The sequence below is a fragment of the Manacus candei genome, unplaced genomic scaffold (genome assembly GCF_025592945.1).
Source record: "Manacus candei isolate 608988 ecotype Guabito, Panama unplaced genomic scaffold, ASM2559294v1 h1tg000035l, whole genome shotgun sequence".
NCBI classification, from domain to species: Eukaryota; Metazoa; Chordata; class Aves; order Passeriformes; family Pipridae; genus Manacus; species Manacus candei.
The window spans coordinates 200,208-226,414 of record NW_026138083.1 but is presented as its reverse complement, the minus strand read 5'-3'; the positions used below and the strand labels follow the sequence as shown (position 1 = coordinate 226,414).

The following is a 26,207-nucleotide window of genomic DNA, read 5'->3' as shown; positions in this document are numbered from 1 at the left end:
GAGAGGCACTGGCTGTGTCTGGCTGTGTGTGTCAGCAGAGCAGCTTCCCAAAGGTGACTGTGGCCCCTGGGCAGTGTGTTGCTTGTGGTGAACACACCCGCTCTTGCTTTTGCTGCTTATAAGACATCCTGAAAGATGCCAACCAAAACTGGCCTGTGGGTTGTGGTGGCAGAGCACTGGGCTGCTGGAGTGCCATGCTTGTGGGCTGGGTGTAGGAGTGTTACCCCCCCAGCTTCCAAAAGCTGAGCTCAGTCTCGCTGAACCAAGAATCAATTGACAATATGCAGTGTGGCACGTTATGAAAGGAAATGTTGTGGTGTAAGATGTTTGCATTTCATTATTTCTTTGATGGGTATCAGGCATGTAAACAGTCCATGGTATTTGGCAGTGTAATGTTTAGGATAGTTTGCTTAGGGAATACTGTGCTGGGCTGCTGTGGGAGTTCATGCTGTCTGAGTCATAATTAGTCTTTGGGTTCACAGTGGTTACATTGTAGTTTCTTTTTAACCTACGGAACAGTGCTTTATCAGAAATAAATTCCAAAGGAAAATCATTAGACTCAAAAATGGCTATTTTATCATATTATGTAAGGTGTCATTTTAGTTTTGGGGTTTTTTTTAACCACCTGAGAAGATGTCATACTTCCAAACGCATTTCTTTTCAAGTAAACCTCCTCTTTCTGTAGTATAGAAGGGTAGTATCTATTTCATAGTCCTAAATAGGCTGCAACAGATTTCTCCTGATTACTTTTTAAGTCTTTGGGTTCATGTATGCTATTTTACATTAACAGTGGCCCCTGGCAAATGTATCCATCCACTTCAGTTGTATTTTCCTTTGGAAACTGCCTCTTACCATCTTGATTTCCATTCTATTGAAACAAATGGGTGAGTTTTCCAATTATTTCCAGCCAAATAGGTGTCACACTCTTTGCAAATAGAGAAATCTGTTTGAGGAATTCCAATTGCACTTAAAAAGGCAGAGCCCTTTGCTGCTGCTTGTTTGCTCAGGGTCAAAGCTAATAATAGTCCATAGCCAGGATTCTTCCTGCATTTTGCAGAAACCTGTTATTAACAGCTCACCTTGTCTGATGCTCATCATGTGTCCATCACAGGTGCTGCATAATCACCAGACCTTTCATTGGTCCTGAATACTTGGGAGGTGATGTCATAAAATCATGAGTGCACCCTGTGTTATTTGATAGAAAATGGTCTGTCAGGTGCTGTGGTGACAGTATGTGTCAGTTAACTGCAAGGATAATCAGATGATTCAACTCCATAAGACCTTTGTTCTTTTTTTTTTTTTTAAATTGAGAGTAACCTTTTTTACCATAAAGAAAATTTAAGGAAAATCAGTTGCAATTTGCAGAAAATATTGGTGGATTATTTTAGAAAAAAAACAGGGGGGTTATTCCTAAGGATAAATGTTTTTTTTGAGGTGAGGTACAGGGTGGGTTGCAGAGTGTGTTCTGTTTGGTTTGATGCCACACTTTACCTGGTTTCCTTGTCCAGGATGTACTGACCTCTCATAGACTGAGGAAAGACTGCCTTGTCCTGGAGGATATGTAGTATACCCCAGAAATCTGCCCTGTGGAATAGAATGTGAGCATAAGGCTCCTTGAAATGTGCCATTTTGTTTGTGTTCTCTTTAGATAAAGTGAAATTGCTGAACATGGAAAAACTCCCCTCAGGAATGATAATTTCTCTTCAAGGCAGGCATACAAATTAAAAAGTGTTCAGATTACTTTGCCCTTAGTACAGTTTGGATTTGAGTTCTTTGCTGTAGTGCCCAGAGATTCTGTTTTCTGGGAGGGAGATTTTGTTTTTTATTTTGGTTGGTTGGTGTTTTTTTGGGAGGGTTTGGGTTTTTTTGCAGCTCTCATCAAAGCCCATTAATTCAGTTAAGTGAGTTAACAGCCAGATGGCGACAGAGCAGGTCATTCCTTTCAGTGGTTCGAGCAGTTACCAGGTATTTCAAAGCTCTGAAATGAAAAGCTTCAGCAGAACCAGAAAGGGAAGAAGGCTCCAAAAGCTGTAGAGACAGAGTGAGGATTGCATCAGCAGTGTCTTATTTAGCAGTAACAACTGGTATGGTTGTCTCACTACCACACTGCACTCAGCAAACCTCATAAGGAATGAACACTGGGGAAATTTAGCAGGTACCTGAGACTGAATAGTTTTTGCTTGTGTTTTGACATTGGAACAACTTCTTTTTAACTAATAAAGCCCTTTTCCTTTGTGTTCTGCCATCAGTTATGAAATGTGATTTTAATCCAGGGATAGGAAATCCTAATATAAGTAACTGATAGACTGTAATTATACCTGGAATGGATTTTTTTCACAAAGGTGTGCTCTTATTTTTTCCAAATACTTGTCACATTCTTTATTTAAAAGTGACAAATCGTATATTTCTTTCTGAACGTGTATTTATTAGCATTTTTTTGACTTGCATTTTGTATGTTTTCATACAAATAACAAGAAATCCGTTGTGTCAGTATTTTAGAATGCCATTAGTTATTTAAAACTAGCTCTAAGAAAGTACATTCAGAAGGTACAGCTACTGAAATAGTTTGAGTGATTGTTGTATCTAGAGGCTGTAATGGATTGCTCATCGGAGATTTAGGCCCAATAGGTTCCTGGGGGTGTGCTGGCTCTGGCAGGATGGTGTGGGTTCTTCCCTCTGCCATGCTCAGGAAGGCATTGCTCACGTCTGGCTGCAGTGACCCAGGGCTGTTTAAGAGTCAGCAGGGGGAAGGTCTTTGCAATGCCAGTGGTACAGAACATCTGGGAGCTGTGACACAAACAGCATAATGGTAATGCACTCTCACTTAAGGTTGGCCAGCTGTAAGCAGAGACTAAAACTTCTTTTAAATTGATTGGAATAATGCTGCACAGCAAAGGAGAGAGTGAATTCCTTCCAGTAGAACAGTACAGGGGAATGATGCCCACAATGCTCTGAAAACGCTGCTGTGCTGAGCTGCCTGCCCTGAGCAGGACTCGGGGTCATGTCTAGTGAGTGACTGTGAAGACTGTTCTGACTTGGACTGGGAAGCTGTGTTTGCCTCAGTACCGGTGTTTTTGTTTGCTCTGTGGTTCAGGGATGGTGGCAGAGATCACTGCATCGCTGCAAACCTTCTCATCAGCTTCTCTCCAGGCAGGAGGGAGGGGACACTGCCAGGGTTTGTGTGCAGTGTGACAAGCAAACTTGATGCACTGGCTGCAAAGAGTGTTCCAGACAGCATGGCTTGCAAACTTCATAGTTGGTTTCTGCTCAGCAAAACGTTCCCCAGAACTCTGGCTAGCAAATTCTTCATTTCTCGGGACACAGCCCTCGTGCTAACCTTGCCCACATTAAAAGGAGTTTTTGCCCTCATGCCCAGAAGTAGGATGGTGTTCCACCTGAGCTGAAGTGTTACGAGGCAGTTCCTTTTAACTGAATTCTTCTGTTCAAGTGGAATCCAGAACCTAACGTGAAAAGCAGCTCCTCATTCCTTTCTTGCTTCGTTGCTTTTCATCCTCCACGGTGTCATCATGCTGGCTCAGTGCCCCTTCTGCAGTCGAACTCTTGCAGATGGAACTGTTCTAAATATATTTTTTCTTTTTATTTGAGAAAGTAAATGCTACAAACAGTTGAATAATTTAGTTCTTGTAAGCTGTTGTATAATATGTAGAGGCTGCAAATTGAATACATTTAAATAAAAAGGCTAGCCAACCTGGAAGATGTTGTACTGGCACAGAACAGGAATTATTCTTCCTCTGAGAACCATTATAAGTGACCCCAACCCCTACTTTTTCCTTTGCAAGGGGAAGTCCAAATAGGATGCGATTTTGAAAAAAAAAACCAACAAACAGTTTGTAATCTCTGGTGACTAAACTTGCCCGGGCTTCTTTTCCACGCCTCTTCCACTCACTTGATGTCATCCTATTTTTGTCCCTTTCTAGCTCATTGACACAATTGCCTCAGAAATCGGAGAACTGAAACAGGAGATGGTACAGACAGATCTCACACTGGAAGATGAATCTGCTGATTTGCGAAGGTGATTAAAATGTTTATTTTCATGGTTCCTGGAGCTCTACTGTGACAGGAATGTTTTCATTGCACTGTCTTCTTGGGTGGCTCATGTCCTTCCACTGTTCTTCCTAGCAGCACAGGGGGTGTGGGTAATCTTGCTCTTGATCCAGGGAATTTGCCTTTGTGCAGGAGTGCCCAGACATTCAGTTTTCTGTGTATTTGCCTTAATATCTTCTAATAGCAACTGAGCTTCGCTTCTACTTCCTTGTTAAACCTTGGATAGGGATGAATGTCTGAAGCAGGAAACTTCTAACATCATTCCCATTGTCTGTGGCAGAGCTTTGCTTTCCCACTGTAAAGACAAAATGTGCATGGCTTCCAGTGGCTCTGTGAAGATTCAACACACTGTAATATATGATTTATTTATGTTCCTGGGTTAGAAAGTAAAATATTGACTGTTATGAGCTAATACATATGTGGGATATGTGTTTAATTTATGTATGAGTAACTTGCACGTGAAAAAAAAGTAAAATAGGTGGGGCATTTCCTTAAGATGATTTGAGATACATATTACAGTGCAGATAACATTTCTGGCTTTTTCAAACTGATCATACCACGATGATGTGGACTGTGAAAATTTGTCATGGTACCTTGAAGTGGGCAGATCTTGGATTTGCTGTGGCTGATGTGCCTGACTGGTAACATCTGTTGAATTGGCATCTGGAGGGTAATCAATATTTTAATAATTGTTTTAACGAAAGTACAAAAATGTATCCTTGTCTGGAATATTTCTTGCAAGAGGAAAGCAACCAGTGTAGGTGTTGTGTTTTATCTGATTGCATGCTCTGGGCCAGCTCTGGAGCTGGTGGGCTTTGTTCTTCTAGCAGTGAGTAATGAAGTGGGTAATTGTTTGTAATTTAGAATTCCATCCAAGCTTTTTAGCTTTTTTTTCTTTCTATGAATTCTGTTGAAATCTGCTAGAACTTACTGCAAAGTATATGTAAATTATTGACATAAAACACTGTTGCCCAAGTGGTAAAGAACAGGTGACCTAATTAAAGTCCTTGGCTATGGCCCTGGTTGCACATTATTCAAGTTTTAAAGCTTTTGAGAGTACAGTTCCTTACAGTGGCAGAAAGGATACTTTCTTCATTTTGGTGGGCTCAGCTAATTAATTTCAGTGATCATCAGCTAATTTTCATTTAAGAAAAGGCTTATTGTATCTTTGAGAACACCCATATGCATGAAAACCTAAAGATCTACTGGTAAAATCTTGGTGGAAGCACTTAGCTGGAAACAGTCAACTTTTTTACTGATTTTTTTAAATGGATTTTTAAGCTGAATTTGTTAATCTTGAGTGCAAAATGATAAAAATATGTAAGTAAAGCTAACATAAAAAAGTGAATAATGCAATTTCCAGGACTGTGTAACCGAAGTCAATTTCATACTGAAATAATAGCCACCAAAAAAAAATTCATTCTTTTCTGTCACTTTGAGATGATAAATGTAAAATATGAAATCTGAATAAGTGAGCTAATGCCAAATTTTCTATGACTATGTAATTCTGCACTGTGTGCTTCTATGTAAGGAAGAACCTGTATCAAAGTTTTATAGTTCAGTTGTGTTTATATAGAGCTACAGAGCAAGGTTACAGTAATTTCAACTAAGGTTTTCCAGAGCTCTTGTTTAAACTTTGCAAGGCTGTGTTTAGTCATAACTTTATTTCTTTGTAGTTACTTTAAAACTTGGTAATTAATGTAGTTTGCTCTCTTTATTGTGTGTTCTGCCATTCAGAAGCTGGTCTCTTGATATGACCTTTGGATTTGCATCTAGAGAAATGCGAGCTAAATTTTTTCCAACTCGTTTTTTCACCTTACCAGATATCCACAGACACACAGGGCAGTTTTAAAAAAGGCTCTCGACTGGGTTCAAAAAAATAACTGCCTGAAATTGTGTGCCTGCAACTTCAGTGTTGTGGTGTGGGGTTTTTTGTGGTTATGTGGCAACTTTCAGATTTATACTCCTCCCCACAGTTCTGTTTTGGGCTTATCTCCCCTTTTAGCATATATGGCCCAAGTAATAATGAGAATGATTCAAGGCTCCACAACTTTGGCTTGTAAGCATGTAAAAGCCAGACAACAACAAAGACTTGCCAAACTGTGTTTTAAGGGGGATGCTCACGCTGTGTTTCAATATTCCTCCGTGTTGGATGCCAGGACTTTCTCCCAGCGCAGACATTTGTCTCGGTAACGCCCAGGAGTGGAGTTGTCAGAGAAGGGCACTGATGGGGCTGGTCTCTGTCCCGTGCTGTGCTGGTGACCTTTCAAAGAGTAACAGGAGAGCTGCTGCGTGCCGTGGCAGCCCAGGAGCACGTGTGGTGACGGGTGGCACTGGATGATGTTTTGGGAGGCGCTGGGTCTCCCTCGGGGGCCCGGCCCACGGGACCCCCGCGTGTCTGTTCTCGTGGATGTCCGTGAGGGGACAGCGCTCGCTGCCGTCCCTCTGGAGGGAAGGCTGGAAAGCTCCAGGCTCCCCAGGGCGTTTGGTGCCTGTGAAGGGGTACAGGGATGCTTTGGTGGTGTGGCAGCTGCAGCAGCTTATTCCCTTCCTGCTCTGTTACCGGGACAGAAGAAGGGCAGAGCTTTGCTCCCTCCCTCCCGTCTGGCGCTGCCCGGCCCTCACGCCTGTGTCCTTCCCACAGCAGTTACTGCACTGCAGTCGGCTCCTGTGTCCTGCACAGTGAGTTGCTTCTGTTATTGTAGACAGATAGGCAATTATCCAACAACCTTTCTTCCCTCAGCTTTCAGCTGTGATGGGGTGCAGGAGGAAAGGACAGGCTGGCTGCTGAGGAGGGCAGGGAATGTTCAGCAGAGGCTTAAGGCCCCCCCCAGTCGATGCTCAGAATGACTGTGTAGGCCAGACTGGTGTGATTAAGACCTGTTAGACTGCAGAATTTACACAAATGCAGGCACTTGAGCAGTGGGGAGTCAAACTGGGTTGACTCTGGGGTGGTTAACTTTAGTGGGACTGGAGCAAGGATCATCCTGGTTACAGGCTTCAACCTGTTCCTTGTCTTTTACACTGTGAGCTCAGTCTAATCAGGATGCAGCACAGCACTGTTTATCTTGGCAGTTACCTCTGTTTACTTCCCACATGCTTGTGGGTTTTCTCAAGTCTAAGGAAACTTGCGTGAATCATGTGTTTTCTTCAGTTCATTGTGAGTTGTGTTGAAACTGCTTTCCCACTGAAGAGGAACCAGTGTAGCACCCCTGCATCAAAGCAGACCATCCGTGATTTGTGTTTCGATTTTGAGTTTAGTGTAACCTAGTCAGATAGTCTTTTACCAGGAGTCTCTGTAAAAAAACCCCAACAAATGACACAAACCAACCAACCAACCAACCAACCTTCCCCCAACCCAAAAATAAAGCAGGAGAGGAATTTAGGTGTTGTGTAATATACAGCATGTTTTGCTAGCATTTAGGTTACAGCAACTCCTTATTCTGTACACTTGAATTAATCAGTGGCTCATGAGGAATTCAAATGGTTGTTCTTACCATGCAGTTGTTTCCAAAGTAGTTACACACACATCCCAGTCTCAAATAATTTTACAGTCTAAGTCTAAGACAAGACAGATTTCAAGAACTGCCATGTGTCAGGGTTTGACTGTATGTCTAATGCCCAGATCGTTAATTAAAAAGAAGTTAAGAATAAAAACCAAACGGGAACCTGATGCTCAGGAGTGCCAGACTGCTGTAATAGGCTGTCAGAACACACCAGTGGGCTTTTGACTGTGCTTGCTCCTGGACCTGGGGAAGCAGCTGCTCAGAGGTTGTATGTGGTTTGTCACATGTGGTTTTTCTAAGCTGTGCTCTTTCCAGAGTTCACCAGGTCTGATCTTTCTCTCTGCCTCCTTCTTTTTTATTTGGGAATAGGAAATGATTTTTATTAAGTGTTGCTTGTTCCTGTTTACCACCCTGCAGATTGCAGTAACATACTAGTGCTGATCTAGCTGGGTTGCATTAGGGTTGTTTGAACCATCACTGTTTAGGAGTGGCAGAAATTCTTCTTGTGATCAGATACCCGTAATCTTTGGCTCATTTCTTGAGGGGGCAGAAGCAGCTGCAACAAGGAGGTGCCTGTGTATCTAGGTCAGAGAGTTTCCTCCTTGGCTCTCAGCATGTGGAAGGGATTGTGCATGTAAGTACCTGGGGGTTCCAAAAACCTGACAGCTCCCTATTCAGATAAATCTTCTGATTTATAATGGTTTAGGAGGGGGGGTGTGAGAACACTGAGCCAGTCATACCAAAGGGGAACATTGTGGCCCTACATATCTGTGAAAACTCTAGCCAGCTTTAGGTGGTTTTGTGGTAGCAAGCAAAGCCAGGCATTCTGGGTTATACCAACTGGCATCTTCTTTTGCATGTGCTGTAGCTTTCTTCAGCAGGCAAAAAACTTTTCCCTCTTGGACATGTTCCCTCTGCAGCATGTTTAGCTTTCACCTCCTGACCAAGGAATGGAAATCATTTCTATCCAGTTAAGCTTGCAGCCAGTGTTGGTGCATAGCTTGCACTTTGCCACAGCTCCCTTCAGTTTGTGAAGCAGCTTACTGGCACTGAGGGTGAGTGGAAAGTGTCTGAGCAATATTTACTGGAGATACAGCTCGTGAAAACACTTTTGTGGTTCATGGTCTGACTTCTGTGGAGATTCACACATTACCACACCAGGTTCTTGTTGAAAGGGCAGCCCAGGATTCCTGCTGGGAAGGTTTCAGAGCCCTGTCATGACTGATGTAAGCAGCACTTCCCCTCTGCACACAGGGTGTTTCTGTGTGTTTTGTGCCCCTTGAAGGCGTACTGGCAGTTACTAAAAGCTTCTGACTCTTGTGGGCTGGGGAAGATCATTGCATTTTAGATGCCTTGCAGATCTGGACAGCATCACACCATAAATAAGCAAACAGAAAGAGGACAAAAGAAAGGGAGGCAGAGGCTGGTGGTGGTAATTGATCCAGGTAATGAAAAGTCAAATGATTGTGCCCGTTCTCCTCTGATAATACAGTGAAAGTTCTCTACCCCATTTACTTTCCTTTCTAGCCCTATCCAGAGATGCTGCAAGTTGCTGACCAAAGCTAGAAGGAAGCAGTTTGGTGGTTTGGGGTTTTTTCTTGTTTAGCTCGTAGGGTTTAATTTGGTTTGGTTTCTTTGGTATGGTTTTTAGAGGTTTTTTGGGGGGCTGGGTGGGCTTTTTGTTTGTTCCTTTTTAAGTATTCAGTGTTCCTGTGCTTGTGAACTCTGTACCCACTTTAGCTGGGTGCAGCAGCTGGCATAATGCAGCTGGTAAATGCTGTCAGTGGTGCTTAGGGCCTGTCCAAAGCACGAGGTTCAGAAGAGTTGCAAAAAGCAGTCTGCAGTGGGGAAATGGAGCTGCATTGCCCTCTGCTGTGCAGGGCCTCTCCTGCTGTCAGGAAAGGTCTGTAGGGACCACATAGCCCCTCTGCCTGACATCTCAGGGAGTCACGTTCGGGCTTGCAGGCTGGTTCGGGGCCATTCCTAAATATTGTCGTCAGGAAGGTGTTACTGAGTAACTGTGCTGGGGTGATTTCCAGCACTGGCAGAATCACAGGACGTACTTCCAGCTCAGAAATGAGGAATTTGAACCAGCAACACACATGCAGTTTTATTGGGTGTACATGAATGTACTACATTTCTGTGCTACGTGAATGATGATGAAGCTTTGCACGATGAAAGGAGTTCTCAAAGTATTCTGTTAATCTGGATTTTCAATAACAAGTATCTGTAGCCTTGAAGAAATGTACTTAATTACTGAATGTAGCAGTAACTTTAGATGCCCTGCTGCAAATAAATTTTAACCTTAGATTACTTTGCCACGTTCACACTTAGCTTAGCCTTTATTTCTTATGGGGTCAATCTGGAGCCAAAGGAATTAGAAGCATAAATAAACTTCCTTACTTGTTTCTGGTCCTGGGAAGTGTATTTCTAAAATGTGAGGTAAGGACCTTTCATGGCAAAATGTAAATATTTACAAATTTTAGCACGAAGACCGTAAAAAGTAACTGCCACTTACAACGATTTCCTAATGAAGCTGTGCCTTAGGGAGGGTTATTGGGGGGATTTAACATTTTTCTTGTCTCCTTGCCTTGCTCATCTCTTTCTTGCTTCCTCCCCCTGTCTCTCTTTTCTCCTGACTGTGGTCTCTGACCACTCTTTAGCAGAGGGGATCAAGATGGATATGCAGCTGTGGAGGCAGCAGAGCTGCTGGAGCAGAGACAGTGGTCTGGGGATAAGATGAAGTGCTGCTGGTTTGTGGGCTTCTGTTGGGAAAATAATCCCTCCAAACAAATGGCCTAAGTGCTTGTGTCTGGTGCAGTGACCAACAGGTAGTGGGCTCCTCCACTGTCAGAGGATTGAACAGGTTTTTCTGGCAGGCAGGAGAGAGGAAGATTTCTGTAGGTTGCAGCATTTGCAATCCATGTGGGAATAAAAGTATCTGACTCGCATGAATGCCCTCGAAGAGAAGTTTTTCCGAATGTTAGCATAGCAAAGAAGGTGAGTGCAATGTTCAGTCACATATGCACATACACCTGTATCTGAAGTGATTGCTGAATTTCTGAAACCTCATGGGAGAATGCTAAGGCTTATCTTAAAGTTGGCTTTGAATTGATAACCTATAAAGAGAATTTTTGTGTATCTAAATATAAGAACTCTGAGTAGGAGAAATACCAGTCTAGAGTGCCAGCAGTGCCATTAGATTTGCAATAATTCAGTTTGCTGAACTGAATGATTGTTCACAGGAGGTTAGCATATCTAATTAATTTTTCTTTAAATTTTCCACAGTCTAATAAAGGACATGGATAATGTCTCTCCTGAGAAAAATGATGTAAAAAGCTGTCCCCGGGACTCTGGATATGACAGCCTATCCAACAAGCTGAGCATATTGGACAAGCTCCTCCACACTCACCCTGTGTGGCTGCAGCTGGGTCTGAATGATGCTGAAGCCATGGAAATTCTTCAGGCCCAGCCTCCTGGGGTAAGAGGTTACACTTCCAGTTCTTTGAGTGTGGAATAAAAAAAAAGATCAATCCAAACCTTAAACAAAACCCTAAAAAACAAGCCTTGGCACTGGTTGTGTGTCCAGCTGGAGAGCTCAGAGAAGAGCACAGTGGACTCGGTGTGGTGCCCCTGATGTCCAAGGAGGAGCTGGTTTCTCTGAGTGTTCTGCTGCCCTGTTCCACTCAGGTGTTGGACCTGGGACAGCCACGCCCAAGTGAAACTCCGTTATGTTTTACGGAGATCAGACATCAGGAGGTTGTTCTGGTTCCTTTTGTCTATAACCTGTCTCCATAACAGCATCTGTGATGAGGCTGAAACCATGTCCTTCTGCCTTCTGCACAACAGATATTTCTGGTTAGGAAATCTGCGAGACTGCAGAAGAAAGTCATCTCTCTGCGTCTGCCCAGCGACTGTGGGTCCTGCCTGAGAGAATTTGCCATCAAAGAAAGTACATACAGTAAGTTGGGAGTTACACACTCTTCAGCTGTTTGTTCCATTCCTTTCCCTGTGTGGTGCAGGAGCACTTGCACTGGTGGAACACACGGCAGAAGACACCCAAAGTCACACAGATAATGTTGTGGGCTGCACACAGTGCTGTCTGAGGCGGCTCTGGGAGTGGCTGGGGTATGCCCTGGACGAGGAGAGAGACTTAGAAACACTTCAGTCTGTGCTGGCACTGGAATGTTTCCATTGTGTACCTTGCTGAATCCAGGAGTCATTCATTTTTATGGGTAGTTCTCCTCTGTAGAGACTTACATACCTTCTGTAGGAACACAGTCTCTAATCCTGTCTGCTGTCACTGAAATGTGCTTGTGTTTCCTTGTACTCAGGGGACTGTTCTTGGATGCAACTTTGTCACGAGCTCTCTGTATCTACGAATTTGGGTGTGGGGTGGTCTTTTTTGTTTGTGTTTTGTTGTTTGCTTGCTTTGTTTTTAATGTCATGTTTTCAAAGGGTTAAAATCCATCTAGCTGTTTCTGTTGCAAGATCAATGTTTCTCTTTTTTGATTCCATCTATATATGTCTTTTTTAGTGGAAATGAGTAAATGTTAGCACTCCAAATGGTTTTGAATCAATAATACCCTCGTATCTTTAGAGGGAGGGTGTGAAAAATATGTTTGAGATTTAGGAATGAAAAAAGGAGGCTGCAGCTGGTGAGCGTATGTAGTACAGAAACTGCAAGTGGAACAAGTGTTTCATTTTAACAAGAAAGTGAAAACTGGAGATAATTGGCAACAATTTCAGTTAAACTTCCCTGAAACAGGGGTCTGTAGTTCTGTTTCTCTTAGTAAACTGACAGAATCTGAGTTGAGTTTTTCCTTTTTCATCTCTCCCTTCCCTGCTCCCAGCAACAGTTCTGTGTGTCTGGTTTTGGTTCCAGAAGCAAGGCAAGCAAAGAGAAGAGAAAGTTATCAACAAGAGTTGATCTAAGTGTGATCTGAGGCTGTGTTTGTAGGCCTGTTATACTAATGAATTCCCTCTCTCCCATCTAGAAAATGAAATAATAATATGTTGTCATTTATGAATAAAATTTTTCCACAAGGGGGAAGTATCTACTGAAAGTTTTACTCACCCATCACAGCTGAGGTTTTAACTGTAGTTGGGGATCTGAACACCTTCCTTCTCTGATCCCACTCCCAGCTCCCCTGTGTGCTTACTGTCTGCATTGTTAGTGTCTCTCTTAAAGAAATCCATTTTTCTGGACACATAAATGACCAGGTTGACCTGTATTTTGGTGTAGCAGTTGGAGAAAAGGTTGGTACCTGGCTTAAATTTTCCTCTGGTTCCTGAGGAGACTTTCTAGTCAGTAGCACTAGAACCTTGGTGTGGAGGAGCTGGCTTTACAGCAGGGAGTACTGACCAAATTCTGGGTTTGCTGCTCACTGAGATGTCTTACTGAGGTATCCAAAGCTGCTGCCTGGCTTTTGGCTTTCCCCACTGAGCCTGGGAGTCACACTTCATCTGTTTCACAGGAATTAGATCTCATGCTTGGAATACAAAAGCAAACTGTCCACAAAGATTATCAGTATGTCCTTAAAAATGCCTTCAGCAGAGACATGTACTCCTCCACAGAGTTGTTTTTTCTTAACCAAAGAAAACTTAGCTGGTTTAATGGGGAAAACCTATTAACTTTGTGCAAAAATATGAAATGTGTTTTATTTAACTTTTCTGAGAAATGGTGGATTAATGTGTGATTCTCCCTCTCTTGTGACTTTCTTTGCAGCATTTTCCTTGGAGGGGTCTGGAATAAGTTTTGCTGATTTATTCAGACTCATTGCTTTCTACTGTATTAGCAGGTAAGGTGGTGTTATGTTCTCAGTTATGTCTGCTGGACTTTCTTGAAGAAGAGAGTCTCAAGGACTTGGTTCAGCTTGATATTTATGTTGCCAGTTACAGATATCCCTGGGTAGTCTTAGAAGGTAATGGAAGAAATAAGAGGTGAGACTTGGAAGGAAGTGTCTCTGTCTTACCTGGTGCTGATTACTGGGAGGCTGCTGTGGTGTCACCCACCCAGCTGTGAGGTGGTGCCACGTTGAACTCTATCTGATATCTTGTAATACTTTTTTAAGTGCTCTGTAACTCATTTAGTAGCAACTATAAACTAGCTTGCAATGGCATTTTCTTGGAATTGCTAGTTAAAAGAATTTTTGGAGCATAATGGAAAAATGCCAGATCACACTGAGATGTGAATTTGAATTGGGAACAACCAAAATGGCCTCATCAGCTTTCCAGTTTATGATTGCCAAACTTGTTTTCCAGGTAGTATGAAGAGAAAAAATGGCCAGTTTTTATGAGGAGTCAGGGTTTACCTATCTTTGAGTTGAGACCATGATGATGATCTAGACTCTAGATTTTCTGTGGTGCAGTGTTGAGTGTGTGTTCAAATATGCTTGATTTGAGTTTGAGTGGTGTTCTGAGATCCTGTTTTTCCAACAAGTTAAGATACAACATAGAGAATATTTATGTGATAAAGCCTCACTGTCTGTCTGTGCTACAGCAGATGGTTGGCTTGTTCACAGCCTTAAAACCAAAATTCATGCTGACACTAGTTGTATGTAGGATTTCTGTGCTCCATTCGTTCTCATTTTGTCTTCATTATGTAGGTACTTCTAGTAGAGGTTTTGCAGTTTAGCCTGCACTGCTCGAGGGTGTATTGGTACCAGCTGGGTAGGCAAGAGGTGTAGTATTGTTTGATGGTAGTGATTGTACAATGTACATATGCTTAAGTGGTTTTGTCTCTTAAAATCTCTGTCTAAAAGCCTTTTACACTGGTTTTGGCTTCTGTTGTTCCTCATGGATCTCCCTTTGACAACATCCACTGAACACCTCGTATGCAGTGAAGTGAAACCACACATGAGAATAAATTACAAAAACATCCTTAAATGAAGTGTGTTTTCAGCCTAGAACAGAGTAGCACCAAAGCATCCTAGCTTAGAAATTTTTAGAGTAGTTGCACAACTACTTATTTAAATTTTTATTCTGAAAACTGGAACTCAACTTGGAGAGCAGTCAACAGCATATTCAGAAAATAAGCTTTGTTGAAGTGTTAAGGGCAGAGAATACTTTTGCATCTCGCTGATGTGCTTGTAAAAGATCAGGTGTAAAAGCTCCTGTTGGAAAGGCAGAAAATACTGGCTGGCTCTTTGGAAACCCTGGCAAGAGTCCTGGGTACTTGACTGTCATTTGCAGTTCACAACACTCTCCAGGGTGCTGGTAATGTTTTAACTGTGCTGCGGGTTTAAGGCTCTTGCTACCTGCCACAGCTCAAGAAGAAAATAATCAGAGATTATCCCCTGCCACTGTTGAAAACAAGTGCTCTTAAAATTGTGGACTTTTTTGTGAAAACCATAATTGTTTTTCTCTTTGACCAACAGGGATGTCCTTCCATTCACACTGAAGTTGCCTCACGCAATTGCTGCAGCAAAGACAGAAGCTGAACTTGAAGACATTGCTCAGCTTGGACTGAGTAAGTAGTTCTTTACAGAGATGTCCTTCCCTGTAGCACTCCTGTGAGCTTGAAAAAATAACCTGTGTCAGTAAGTAGTTCACATTGGTTAGTGATGTTACAGATTTCATGGAGAAAAGAACCTTCTCTTATTTGGGAAGACCAGACCTTGTTCTGGCCAAATAGTGGTGCTCCTTCTTCCTTCTGTGGTATTTTTGTTAGTGCTGTTTCCTTCTTCCTTCTTCTCTCCCCTCTCTGGGCAGCCCTCGTGCAAAGCAAATCTTGCAATCCCCAGGCAGAGGTTTGATGTGGCTTCTGCTCAAAACCCTGCTGTTGGCTGTGGGCTCACTGGCTTGGTGATGTACTGCAGCTGCGAGGGCAGTGTAGGAACCCAGGGCCCCATCAGTAAAACTCCTGTTCAGGTTGACTTGCAAACTTAGAATGGGGACTTTGGAGGTCAGTGGCTCATTGAAATGGCAGATTAAGAAAAGGAGTGCACACCTGCAGAATGTCTCCATGTGCATGACAGCAAATGTTTGAAAGAACAGAAGACAGAGCAAGGACATGCCCTTGCATGGCCTGACTGCTGCAGCCAAGTAGAGGCTCAGTGGGAAGCATTCCTTGAGCTCGCAGGAGATGCAGAGCCCGGCGGGATTTGAAACTTGGGCACCACCCAGATGAATCATTGAGCAACTCCTGCAAAGTGCTGAATAGCCTCATTTCCTTCTTCAGGAAGGGAAGGTTGACTGTCAGCAGTCTTTGTCCCAGTAGATTTTTTTAATCATCATGGATTTTGAAATGGATCCTCTCTAAATCAATGTTAGTGTGAGGATCTCTAGAACTGTTTGGTGGGACTTCACAGCAAAGCCATACACACCAGGATGTATTGCACTGCTTTGCATTTGGATTTACTGCAGCAGCAATCCAATTAAGGGATTTGTTTTAGAGAGGAGATAAATTACTTCTGCACTGCTTATCTGCAAGTTTAGGTAATTAGATGAAAATATGGGTTATCATGGGAGTAGAGGCAAATATGGTACTGTTGAGGTCACTGTTTAGATGGAAAAAAGAAAATAAAAGGTCTGACTGGGATACAGTGTAATGATACAGTCTCCCAGTGACACATAGGAAGCCTTAAGGTAACATTAGGTGAGTTTTTCCAGAGGGGATAATAATGGTGGTGTTGATCAAGTTCTCCAGACTAACCCGCTGCCTTTGTCCTCGGTACTCCAGACCACTGTGGCCTACTTGCTGCAGAATTAGTCTTGCTCTTGAACAGTTTCTGCACTGTGTGTGTTTTTTCTTTAGCCTAATACATTTGAAAGCTGAAGAGGAGATGGATGGATCAATGTCTGTGTGGTTGCTGTGTTTGGGATCAATTACCTAATATAAACCAGATTAAGACCACACTTTCTATGAGCATAAACCAGGCAACAAAGTTGAGATTTTGATGGAGTTTTAGGTGTCCAGGTGTGAAAGAGCACACCAGGAAGTCAGCCCTTCAGTGCTGTGGACTCTCAGCAGCCCTTCCTGTTAAATGTGAGTCTTCCTTAAGCGACACGTAGGCACAAAACGCTGTGCTGTGAACACAGAGGGTTGTATCTGCTGTCAGAGCTCTGTCATGCAGTCGGCTCAGAGGAGAGCTGCATAAGACAGGTCAACAGCATGTAGCCCAGCAAGCCACATCAGCTGGTAAAGATTTCCAAGCTGTTGCCAACCTGTAAGATTTCATGTGCTGAACATAAGATTGCTCTCTGGGCCTCTCCTGTGTTTCACCTGCAGCAGTGCTTACACCACGTGTGTTTGCAGCAGCCCATGTGCCAGGCACGCTGGCCGGTCTGCTGAGAGATCTGCAGGCAGGATGTGAAGTCATGAAGCTGGGAAAACCAGCAACACTGCATGACTGTGTAGAGAAACATGCCTGTGCCTCTGTACCTCTCTGGCAGTGGCCTGTCACCATGGGCCATTTCCTGTCTTCTGCCCTGGAGGCAAGACATGGACCTGTTGTGGATGCTTGGCACTCGTGAACTTGGGCGCAGGTGTCATTGCTCAGTGGCCTCAGATGAGGCATCTTGACACTATGGGGGAAAGGGACCATGCCAAGATTGGCAGATTTCAGCAAAATCTCCCTCCTCTGGTGTCCCTCCCTTATTTCAGCATGACCGCTGTCCTCAAGGGCACATCTGATTTCCACCCTCATACCCTCAGGAGCTGATGCTCTTTGCCACTGGCTCGGTTGCACAAACACGCAGATGCTTTGCTGGGACAAGTGTGGAGGCTGCAGCTGAAACTTGCTGGTTTAGAATAGGTTTTCCATGCTGCTGGTGTGGGACTGCACCTCGGGTCTATTTTTGGGCTGTTGAGTGTCTATAACCTTGAGCAAACTGTCCCCATGGCAAAGGCAGGGCTGCAGGCCAGTGCTCTTAGACACGTGAGCACTTGGTGTGCACAGCTAAAGGGGATGTGTGCATCCACCACAGCAAAACGTGAGCTGGCTTCTCATGTGTGGTTTCATTGGTTCACCATGAAGAGAAACCAACCAAGATTTTTGTTGAGTTGCCATATGTGGCCTTCAGCTGGTGTAAATCAGTTAAACTGTTGTCTTTAATGAAGTGAGCTTATTAGTACCAGCTGAGAATCTTGCCTTATTTCTCCTGGGTGAGCTGCTAGTAAGTAGTTTATGTTCATTTTGGTCTCGAGCTGGTAAGAAGTACTCTTTTACAGTCTCCATTCCTGTCTTTGATTCTCAGTTTAATTTTAAGCTTAGTTCAGTGGAAGCTATGCATTGGTCATGGTATTTATAAAAGAGTAAGAACAGTCCCAGGAGTGTAGCATGCAGTTGTGTCTGGTGGTGCTTTAAGAGGCTTACTTGGAATCTTCCCCCCCCCCCTTGAATTAATAAAAGCTTGCCTAAATTTCTTAATACTTTAAACTGGTATTGTTGAGCTGAATGTTCTCAGAGCATCTGCATGCTGGTTTGCGTTCTTACGTTAATGCAATGATGATTTTCAGACTTTTGGAGCTCCCTGGCTAACAGCAACCCCCTGGATCCTTCACCTCCCTGTAGGCCTGTGCCTTTGGACAGTGCTCGTAAAGACTCGCGTCAGCTCTGCCTTATAAATGGAGTGCATTCTATACGAACCAGAACGCCCTCGGAGCTGGAGTGCAGCCAGACCAACGGAGCGCTGTGCTTCATTAATCCCCTCTTCTTAAAAGTGCACAGCCAGGATGTCAGTGGAAGTCTGAAAAGGCAGAGCCCGAGAACTCCAGACGTGAATGGCACGGCGAGGCCTCGCTCCCCCCCGCCCCGGCCGCCACCTCCTGCTATTAATAGCACCCTCAGGAGCCCGCAGCTCTCCAGGACTATAAAGCAGGCGAGCATGCCAGAAACAGCGAACCATAAGAAAGAGAGAGGCTCGGATTCGTTGCAGAGCAAGCCAGCCCCGATTCCGCCTCCTCGGCTGAAGAAGCAGGCGGTTTGCTCCGAGGCAGAAGGGGGCCCGAGGGCGGCGGCCGCTCAGCCCGGCTCGGCGCGTGGGCCCGGAGCAGCAGCCGGGCTCCCAGGTGAAACCCCGCCCGAGCCCGCTCCCGCAGCTCCCAAAAAGACGGCGGCTACCACCTCTGAGTCACACATCCCGTGGAATGGAGGCAGGCAGAGACTGAGCGACATGAGCATTTCCACCTCCTCGTCCGACTCACTGGACTTCGATCGGAGCATGCCGCTCTTCGGCTACGAGGGGGACACCAACAGCAGCCTGGAGGATTTCGAGGGGGAGAGTGACCAGGAGAGCATGGCACCCCCTTTGAAGCCCAAGAAGAAAAGAAGCAGTTCCTTTGTTCTCCCCAAGATTGTGAAATCTCAGCTGCGGAAAGTCAGTGGAGTTTTCAGTTCCTTCATGACCCCCGAAAAGAGGATGATTAAGAAAATTGCAGAGATGTCCCGGGACAAGCGCACTTATTTTGGATGCTTAGTGCAGGACTATGTCAGCTTTCTCCAAGAAAACAAGGAATGCCATGTTTCCAGCACTGATATGCTGCAAACAATTCGTCAGTTCATGACCCAAGTCAAGAACTACCTGTCCCAAAGCTCCGAACTCGATCCCCCAATCGAATCACTGATTCCCGAGGACCAGATAGGTAAGAAACACTGTCCTGTGTTTTGTGGGAAGGTGAAAATGTGTAATCTGTGTTTACAGTGCTAGTCTTTGTCCAGTTCAGAAAAGTGTGGCTGACTTTGCCAGTAGAGTCTGAGCCACTGAGTGTTTGGGTCTTAAAAACCCACATCACCCTGTCAGCTTGGAAGAACTGTGCTACCAAGTTGTTCATAAAAACTTTTCCTTAAAATAGGTGCAGCCTGGGCTTTTTACCTGTGATTGTTACTGCTTTAGCTGCTATACTGTTAACAACACAGAATCCTTTATTTGCTGGCACACATGTATTTTTCCCTAAACTGGGCCGAAACAGTTCTTAGAGCTTGGTCCAAAACTCCTGATTTTAACCATGTAGATTTTAGCTGTAGAACTAGAATTTATTCAAAACCAGTGACATCTAAGAACAGAGAGACTTTCATGACAACTTACTTTTTAAATAACTCTCATTCTTTGAAACATTCCTAATCACTCCTGGCAAAGCTGCACTGTCCCTACACTTGAAACTAAATAAAAAGATATAGAAGAGTTTTAAAAAGCAAACAAATGTGTGCAAGACAGAAAAGGAGCTGCTAATCTCTAACTTTTCTGCTCTATGTACATGTTTGTAAATGCTTGCAGATGAACTATATGCTTGAATATATGTTTTAACAACACAGAGGGACTTGTGTATCTACAAAAGTGAAATTGTTGTTGCATAAAATCTCACTGCCTCTCTCTTGCAGAGTCTGAGCAGTATTTGTAAAAGAGCCTGTAAGCCACATTTAGGAGGTAAACATCCCTCAGGGCAGAATACTTTCCTTGTGAGCTCACTTCAGTCCTGATTTGCTTGTTTTTCTCCATACCCCAGTGTCCCAACAGTTGGCCCAGTGCAAAATTGGCAGATGCTTTTCTCTCTGGGACTAGAGGGTAATTTTATGTTGACATTCTGTCTGTCCTTGACCAAGAGGAAGTATTCTCGTGTAACCTCAACTTCATTTACACAAAGTCAAGCAGAAGTCACAAGGACTGCTAAAGCAAGTACAAAAACGTGAAGAATGTCCTTGAAATGGAGACTCAGAGACATGTCATGTTCTCAGTGTAATAACAGAGACTGTTACCTGGGTGTTACATGAAGAAAAAGCACCGAGTTGAGCAGGGGGTGCAGGCACATTTTCACCTGCATTTCTGCAGAGCACTGGATATTTGACAAAGTAATACAGATCCAGTTTGTGTGTAATTCTGCAAAAGTTTAGTTTGTTGTGTACTTTTAATTTCAAGGGTGTGGTTTAAGCAGACTGTGGGTCTCTCAAGACTAAAAACATGTTATCTGCTTTTAAATGTTTCAGTACTTTGGAATAGCATAAGCTGTGAAATATAGTAACTGAACTACACTGGTTTTCTTCAGCGACAGAAAGTCTGGCTTTGATCACATGATTAAACACAATTAATTTATAAAGTGGGATAGTTGAAACAAAGGAAGAACTTGCCTTTGAATCATCCGCTACCCATGGTTCAAGCCTGCAAACAACTGCAGTGGATCAGGAGCATCAGATGTTGCTGATGTAAGCAGATAACTATGTGACAGCAAAATTTAGTCATCCCTGTAGAGAGCTTTTTATGAAGTAGCCCTGCCTGTTGTCCACAGCTTTGCTTGAGTATTTCAGTATGGAATTGCAGCCCAAATTTTAACTTTGTGAGTCGTTGTTTATCCTCTCCTGTCAGCCCACACTTTGGTGGTGCAGGTTTTTCCTCTCAGTGTGTCAGCCCAGCGCTGGATGTGTGCTCCTGGGATAATACTCCTCCTTTCTAAGTCAGGCTTTACCTTAACCCCCTCTTGTCTCCTGAATTCCAGTAGGTTTAGTGAAGCCCTTGGTATTTGGGACTTCCTCCCATATTTCTGTAGGGGTCTTTGTGATCGTGTAGCTTTCCTTGTAGAATGGCATCGGGGACTCCTGCAAGCAAAAGACTTCTGTGGGAAATCTTTGAAGTTTCCCAGACAGGGGTCACATCACATTGTTAAACTTCTGCAAAATCATTGGGAGAATATGCATCAGGGTTTCTAATGAGTCCTGACAGATGCCTCCTAATCTTAGCACTGTAGGCTGTTAACCCTTCTTGAAGCAATGGGATTCCCAGTGTTGGAACAGAATCAAGAGTGGGGCACATGGCTCTTTACTGTTTAAAGATGAATGCAATTTGTGTTTTTTTAAAAGACATCCACACCTCGAGTTGTATCCGCAGAATAAAGACCTGGAGTGGTCAGAGGAGGCCCTGATGGTCCACAGCTGCTTCATCAGCATATGTTTGGGAGTTTTTGTTTGTCTTTCCTCTTTTCCTGGCTTTGAGCAGAAAGGAGTCAAGTTGACTGTTGTCACTTTGCCAGGTGGGATCTAACATCTGAACAACTTCAGTCTCAATGCCTGAATGTGGGCCTGGCCTAAGAAATGACTGGTTTAAATCATTTGGCAGTAAGGTATTAACTGATCGTGTGGAAATGTGCCTAAACAATACAGTCTGTTGCTTGTTATGGTATTTCTAATACGTACCAGATACTTAAATGCTGAATGTTCACAGAAGGTTGGAGAGAAGGTGTTAGCCCCTTACTGGCAGGCCATGCTGTGTCACAGGGGCTTGGGTCTGTGTGGAGGAGTCACAGGCAGACAGAGCTGGAAATACTAAGCACAGTAGAGCTGAGGACTGACCCCCAGGGTACCTCTTTTCAAATATCTGTCATTTGACAGTCAGCCATTGATAATGGAGTTCTCAGTGCACTGTTTTGTGCACCTGTTCATGCACCCACCTTACGGCTGTTACAGCAGGACAACATTTCCCTTGTTTGTTTATTTGGAAGGTGCATGGAATAGGGCTATGGGTCTTAAAAAGGCTAAGCTGTAGCCCACCCCCAGCTCCCCTCTTCTTCACTAATCCAGCTATCCTCTTAAAGGAGTTAGAATGGTAGGTCACTATTTCTCCTTGAAAAACTCACGTTGGCTGATTTTCAGCACTGCCTTACTTTTGAGGTGCTTGTACACTTGTTTTGGTGTCCCATCCCCCTATCCTGTCGTTCATCCTGGCATCTTTCCATCTTGAGGTGAGGCTGAGCAGCGTGTCCCTCAGTGCTCCTCCTGTCACCACAGGAGTGGCAGGATTGGGAAAGTAAGAAACAGTGCTAAAGGCACTGAGCAGAGACAGAGGACTAGGTTCTCCCTTTTCCAACCATCCCTTTGATTTGCTTTGTGACTTATTCCTTGCTCCTTCTTTTTACTACTACTTTCAGAGGAGTATTTACGACACAGCTATAGCCTGATTTTTAGTTAACCCACAGCTGTTTAAAGCAAAACAAGCCTAGCTGTGTGATTGTTTGGTGTGCTTTAGGTAGGTAAAACGAGGGCAGGCTTACCTTTTGTGCCTAATTGCTCAGTTTCTGCCACCGCTGCCTATACATCACCCACCTCAGTCCTACCTCTTTTCAGAGTTGTGCAGATGATAAAGGAATGTGGGTTGTGTGAGGTCTTACTTTCAAGTCTTGCTCCTTCGAAGGAGATGCCCTTATCTGCACCATGGACTAGGCATGTGACACTGCAGGCACCACCAAGAAATGGATACTTGGCCATCCTGACACGAGCTATCCTAAAATAGATCCGTGTCAGTCGTGCCAGGCTGTGAACTTAAAAGGTGTCAGGAAAATCCAGAACAAAGCAAATGCAGTGCAGTCGGGTGTCTTGCACGTACATGGTGTGGTTTTCCAAAGCAACCTCCTGCTTTCAGCTCCCAGACAATGTTACTGTGCAGGACTGGGCCTTTCCGTGGTGCTCCTCAGGCTTGCTCAGTCTCTTACTGACCCCTGCTTCTCCTGATGAATGGTTTGGTCATCAAGGGTGATAAACGGGCCTGTGTGTGAAACAGAGACTGGAATCTGACAGGTAATCTCAGCGGACCAACAACAGCTGGTAACAGGTAAACTGGGGGCCTGGAAAAGGTGAGAGTGTGCCTTTGAGGCAGTTTGAGGAAGTGAGGGTTGTAAAGAGGCTGTGTAAGGACACTGGCAATGACTAACATGTTGTCCTGTCTAGATGCAGACTTGTGTGGTTTGCAGCAAAACAAAAATAGCGTGTCAGCACAGGATACAGATGTGTTTCCACAAGTCACAACGAAACTAGCTGGCTGGCCTTTACAATTCATTTATCAAAGCACTTCCAGTTCCCATTTTGAGGGTAGAGGCTAATTATAAGTATCACTTCAGGAACGATACACAGTGTTCAGCTCAAATTATATTCAGTAAAAAAAAATAAATCTGAAGAGTGCCTGTTTTGGTTTTGGAGTGTTAAGCATCCTGGCAGGAAATTTGAAAACATATAGCTGAAGTGAACAGGAATTTTTGTTGCCAGTTTGGATCTGAGAAATATACAGAGGTGCTAAGGTAAAGAATCAGTCCTTCATTCACAACTTAGATGCTAATTTACTGGGAGACAGACCCTCATATACTTGTTTGTGGCCATTTGAAGTTACACAGTGAAAACTGCTGCTGGCTGGGAATTGGTTTGTGGGGTCATAACCAGAAACACCTTTCTCTGAAAGGGGCCAGAAACAGCAGCTCAGAAGAAAGGGTAGATAGTTGGATGATCTGCCCCCAAACATGCTTATAGGTGCCTGTGACACTGAACATTGTTCTAAGACCCAGATCACAAGAAATGCTGTCCCTCCAGGCTTTAATAATAACATAACATTTTTTACAGCTTTTGTATGAATTAGGATATGTATGGGTATTATTGCTGACCATTAAAAAACCCATCCAGTCCTTACCAACCCTGCTGCTTGCTAGATTTTGCCAGTTTTCCATTTGAGGCCAGAACTCAGTGGTACTTATGTCTGTGTAAGGGAGAAGAAAACTTTGTGTGTTGTTTTGGGGTTTTTTCTGTGTTTGGTTTGGTAGATTCTTCTTTGTTGTGGTTTGTCCTTTGTTTTGTTAGGTGGAGCTTTGTGCTTATGTGCTCCCTTCCTCTGTGCTGCTTCGAATCGATTGAAGTTTCCAGAGACATTGCATAACGTTATTGAGTAAATTTCAAAGCCAAACCAGGCGCTGCTTTTGGAGCCTGTGACAAATTGTGCGTATGAAAGAACATCTCCTCCTACCTTGCCGAGCTGTAAAAATCTGTATGGCTCATCTGTTGGAGTGGCACAACCTTTGCCAGGGTTGAGGGCAGGAGACCTGAGCCTCCCCCTTCTCCCCTGCAAGTAAGAAGCCTGGTCCCAGCCAGGGGCCGGGGCTCTGGGCAGGAATTTTGTCTCCCAGCAGAATGCAGTTCTGTAGCCTCTGGGCAGGCACTGCTGCTGCAGCTCCCTCCCCACTGTCCCTGCAGGCAGCAGCCAAACCAGCTGCAGGCTGGCCCCCAGAGAGGATCAGGCACCAAACAAAGGGAGTTTTCCAGGCGAGGTGCTCCCTCGGGATCAGACTGTGGGCTCTGAGGAGCCGTGCTGAACTCGTTAGAATGTACCGAGCCTCCTGCGACCAGATGTGGTGATAACCCCACCTTACTGAGCTGGAGGATGGCTGATGCTCACTGTTCATGTGCAGAACTTCAGTGGAAACCTGTGGGAGTTCCCATTCCTCAGGGATAGAGTTCTCTCGCTTTGCATGATGCTTAGGAGCACCAACTGCTTTAATAAACAAGACAGGGTGGTTGGAATGCAAACTGCAGAGGTGTTCCTCTTACAGGCAAAGCAGGTGGTGTCTTTCCTATTTAAGAACTCAGGCAGTAGAAATAAAGCAAGCTGAATTGTCAAATGATCAGTGAAGCTGGCAAGGAACTGTGTGTCCACCCTAGAACTTTAGCTGGCCAGCACACCCGTGGGTGGGGCTTGTGTGTTTTTCTTGGTGGAAAATTGTTTCTGCCTCATGAGCCCTGAGGATTGCTGGGATGGCAGGGAGAGGCAGTTTCTGTCCCTGTGTGCAAGGGTGAAGCTTCCCTGGCTGTGTTCTGTCGGGGTGATTGTGGGGCTCTCCCAAGTACAGTAGATAAGGATCAGTCGTTTGAAGTGTTGCCACTTGCTAATGTATAATTGGTGACTCTGGTCTGGGGGGAAGCTGGATCCACCCTTCAGGCTGTGTGACAGGCCACCAAGAACATGTGTCAGACTGATAATGCCTTTACAGGTGGCTGTAGGGAAACCTAGAAAATCAGCAAATGCTGCTCTTCCCGTCCACTCTTTCTCACCTCCAGCAGTTTGACAGTCTCTGTTGTGAAGGAGAGCCCAGGTGTGTTTATAACGTCCTGGAATAAAGCAGACACAGCTTTGCCCCTCCAGTGGGGTCTCTAAACTGGAAGGCAGAAAGACAAGCTACAGAAGCCCCAGCAGAATTGGGGTAGGGGAGAGGGGAGCTCCCAGCAGAGTTGCAAGTTTGGGAATTGCATAGCAGACAAACACAGAATAAACGCTGCATATGAAGCCAAGGCACCATAAGAGGAGGAGTGTTTGCAGAGTGTGTTTGTGTGGGAAAGAGAAGACCCAAAAGAAAAAAAGGGCTGGACACAAGGATAAGATAAATAAAATCATAAACAAAAGCAAGAAAACAAAAGTAGGTAATGCTTGTCTGGAGGGCATGGGTATGTGTAAATCCCAAACCTTAGAAAGAGTATGTGATTTTAAATAAAGGGAGGGGCAGAGAGAAAAGAAAGAGGCTGTAGTCTAAGAAAAAGACAGAAGTACAGACAAAGAACCTGGGAAGGGCACGAGGTTTAATGAAACTTTCCTGGGTCACCATTACTAGCAGGAATGTCCACTGCTGGGTTGTAAAAACGTGTGATCTGGCAGTGACACAGTCTCTGCCCTTTCTGCTCTCAGTGCTGGTGCTCCCCTGCCTGCTCGAGGCTCTGGTCCTGAGAGCTGAACGTTGTGCACTCTGGCCCAAATGACTGATGGAATCTAATAACCCATGTAAGCTATGCTGCCGTAAGGGTGCCGATGCTGTTGCTGTCAGGATGCTGGGAAAAGAAATTCCCTTGTGAAGTAAAGGTTTGCAGAGAAAATGTTCAGTAAAGAGCTTTCTCTGTTGGT

General features: G+C 44.3%; 1 protein-coding gene across 5 annotated transcripts in view; it reads left to right on the top strand.

Annotated features, from left to right (window-relative positions):
• The window catches only part of LOC127473372 (sodium/potassium/calcium exchanger 3-like), a 186,596-nt gene that overhangs the window by 151,361 nt on the left and 9,028 nt on the right, over nt 1-26,207 (top strand). For 4 of the 5 annotated variants that reach the window (XM_051792900.1, XM_051792904.1, XM_051792902.1 and 1 more), the window contains 6 exons: nt 3,939-4,033; nt 10,860-11,052; nt 11,421-11,532; nt 13,300-13,372; nt 14,951-15,042; nt 18,034-19,158. In XM_051792900.1, the coding sequence (XP_051648860.1) occupies nt 3,939-4,033; nt 10,860-11,052; nt 11,421-11,532; nt 13,300-13,372; nt 14,951-15,042; nt 18,034-19,158 (1,690 nt within the window). The remainder of the gene's footprint in view (nt 1-3,938; nt 4,034-10,859; nt 11,053-11,420; nt 11,533-13,299; nt 13,373-14,950; nt 15,043-18,033; nt 19,159-26,207) is intronic. The other variant, XM_051792903.1, reaches the window with a different exon arrangement.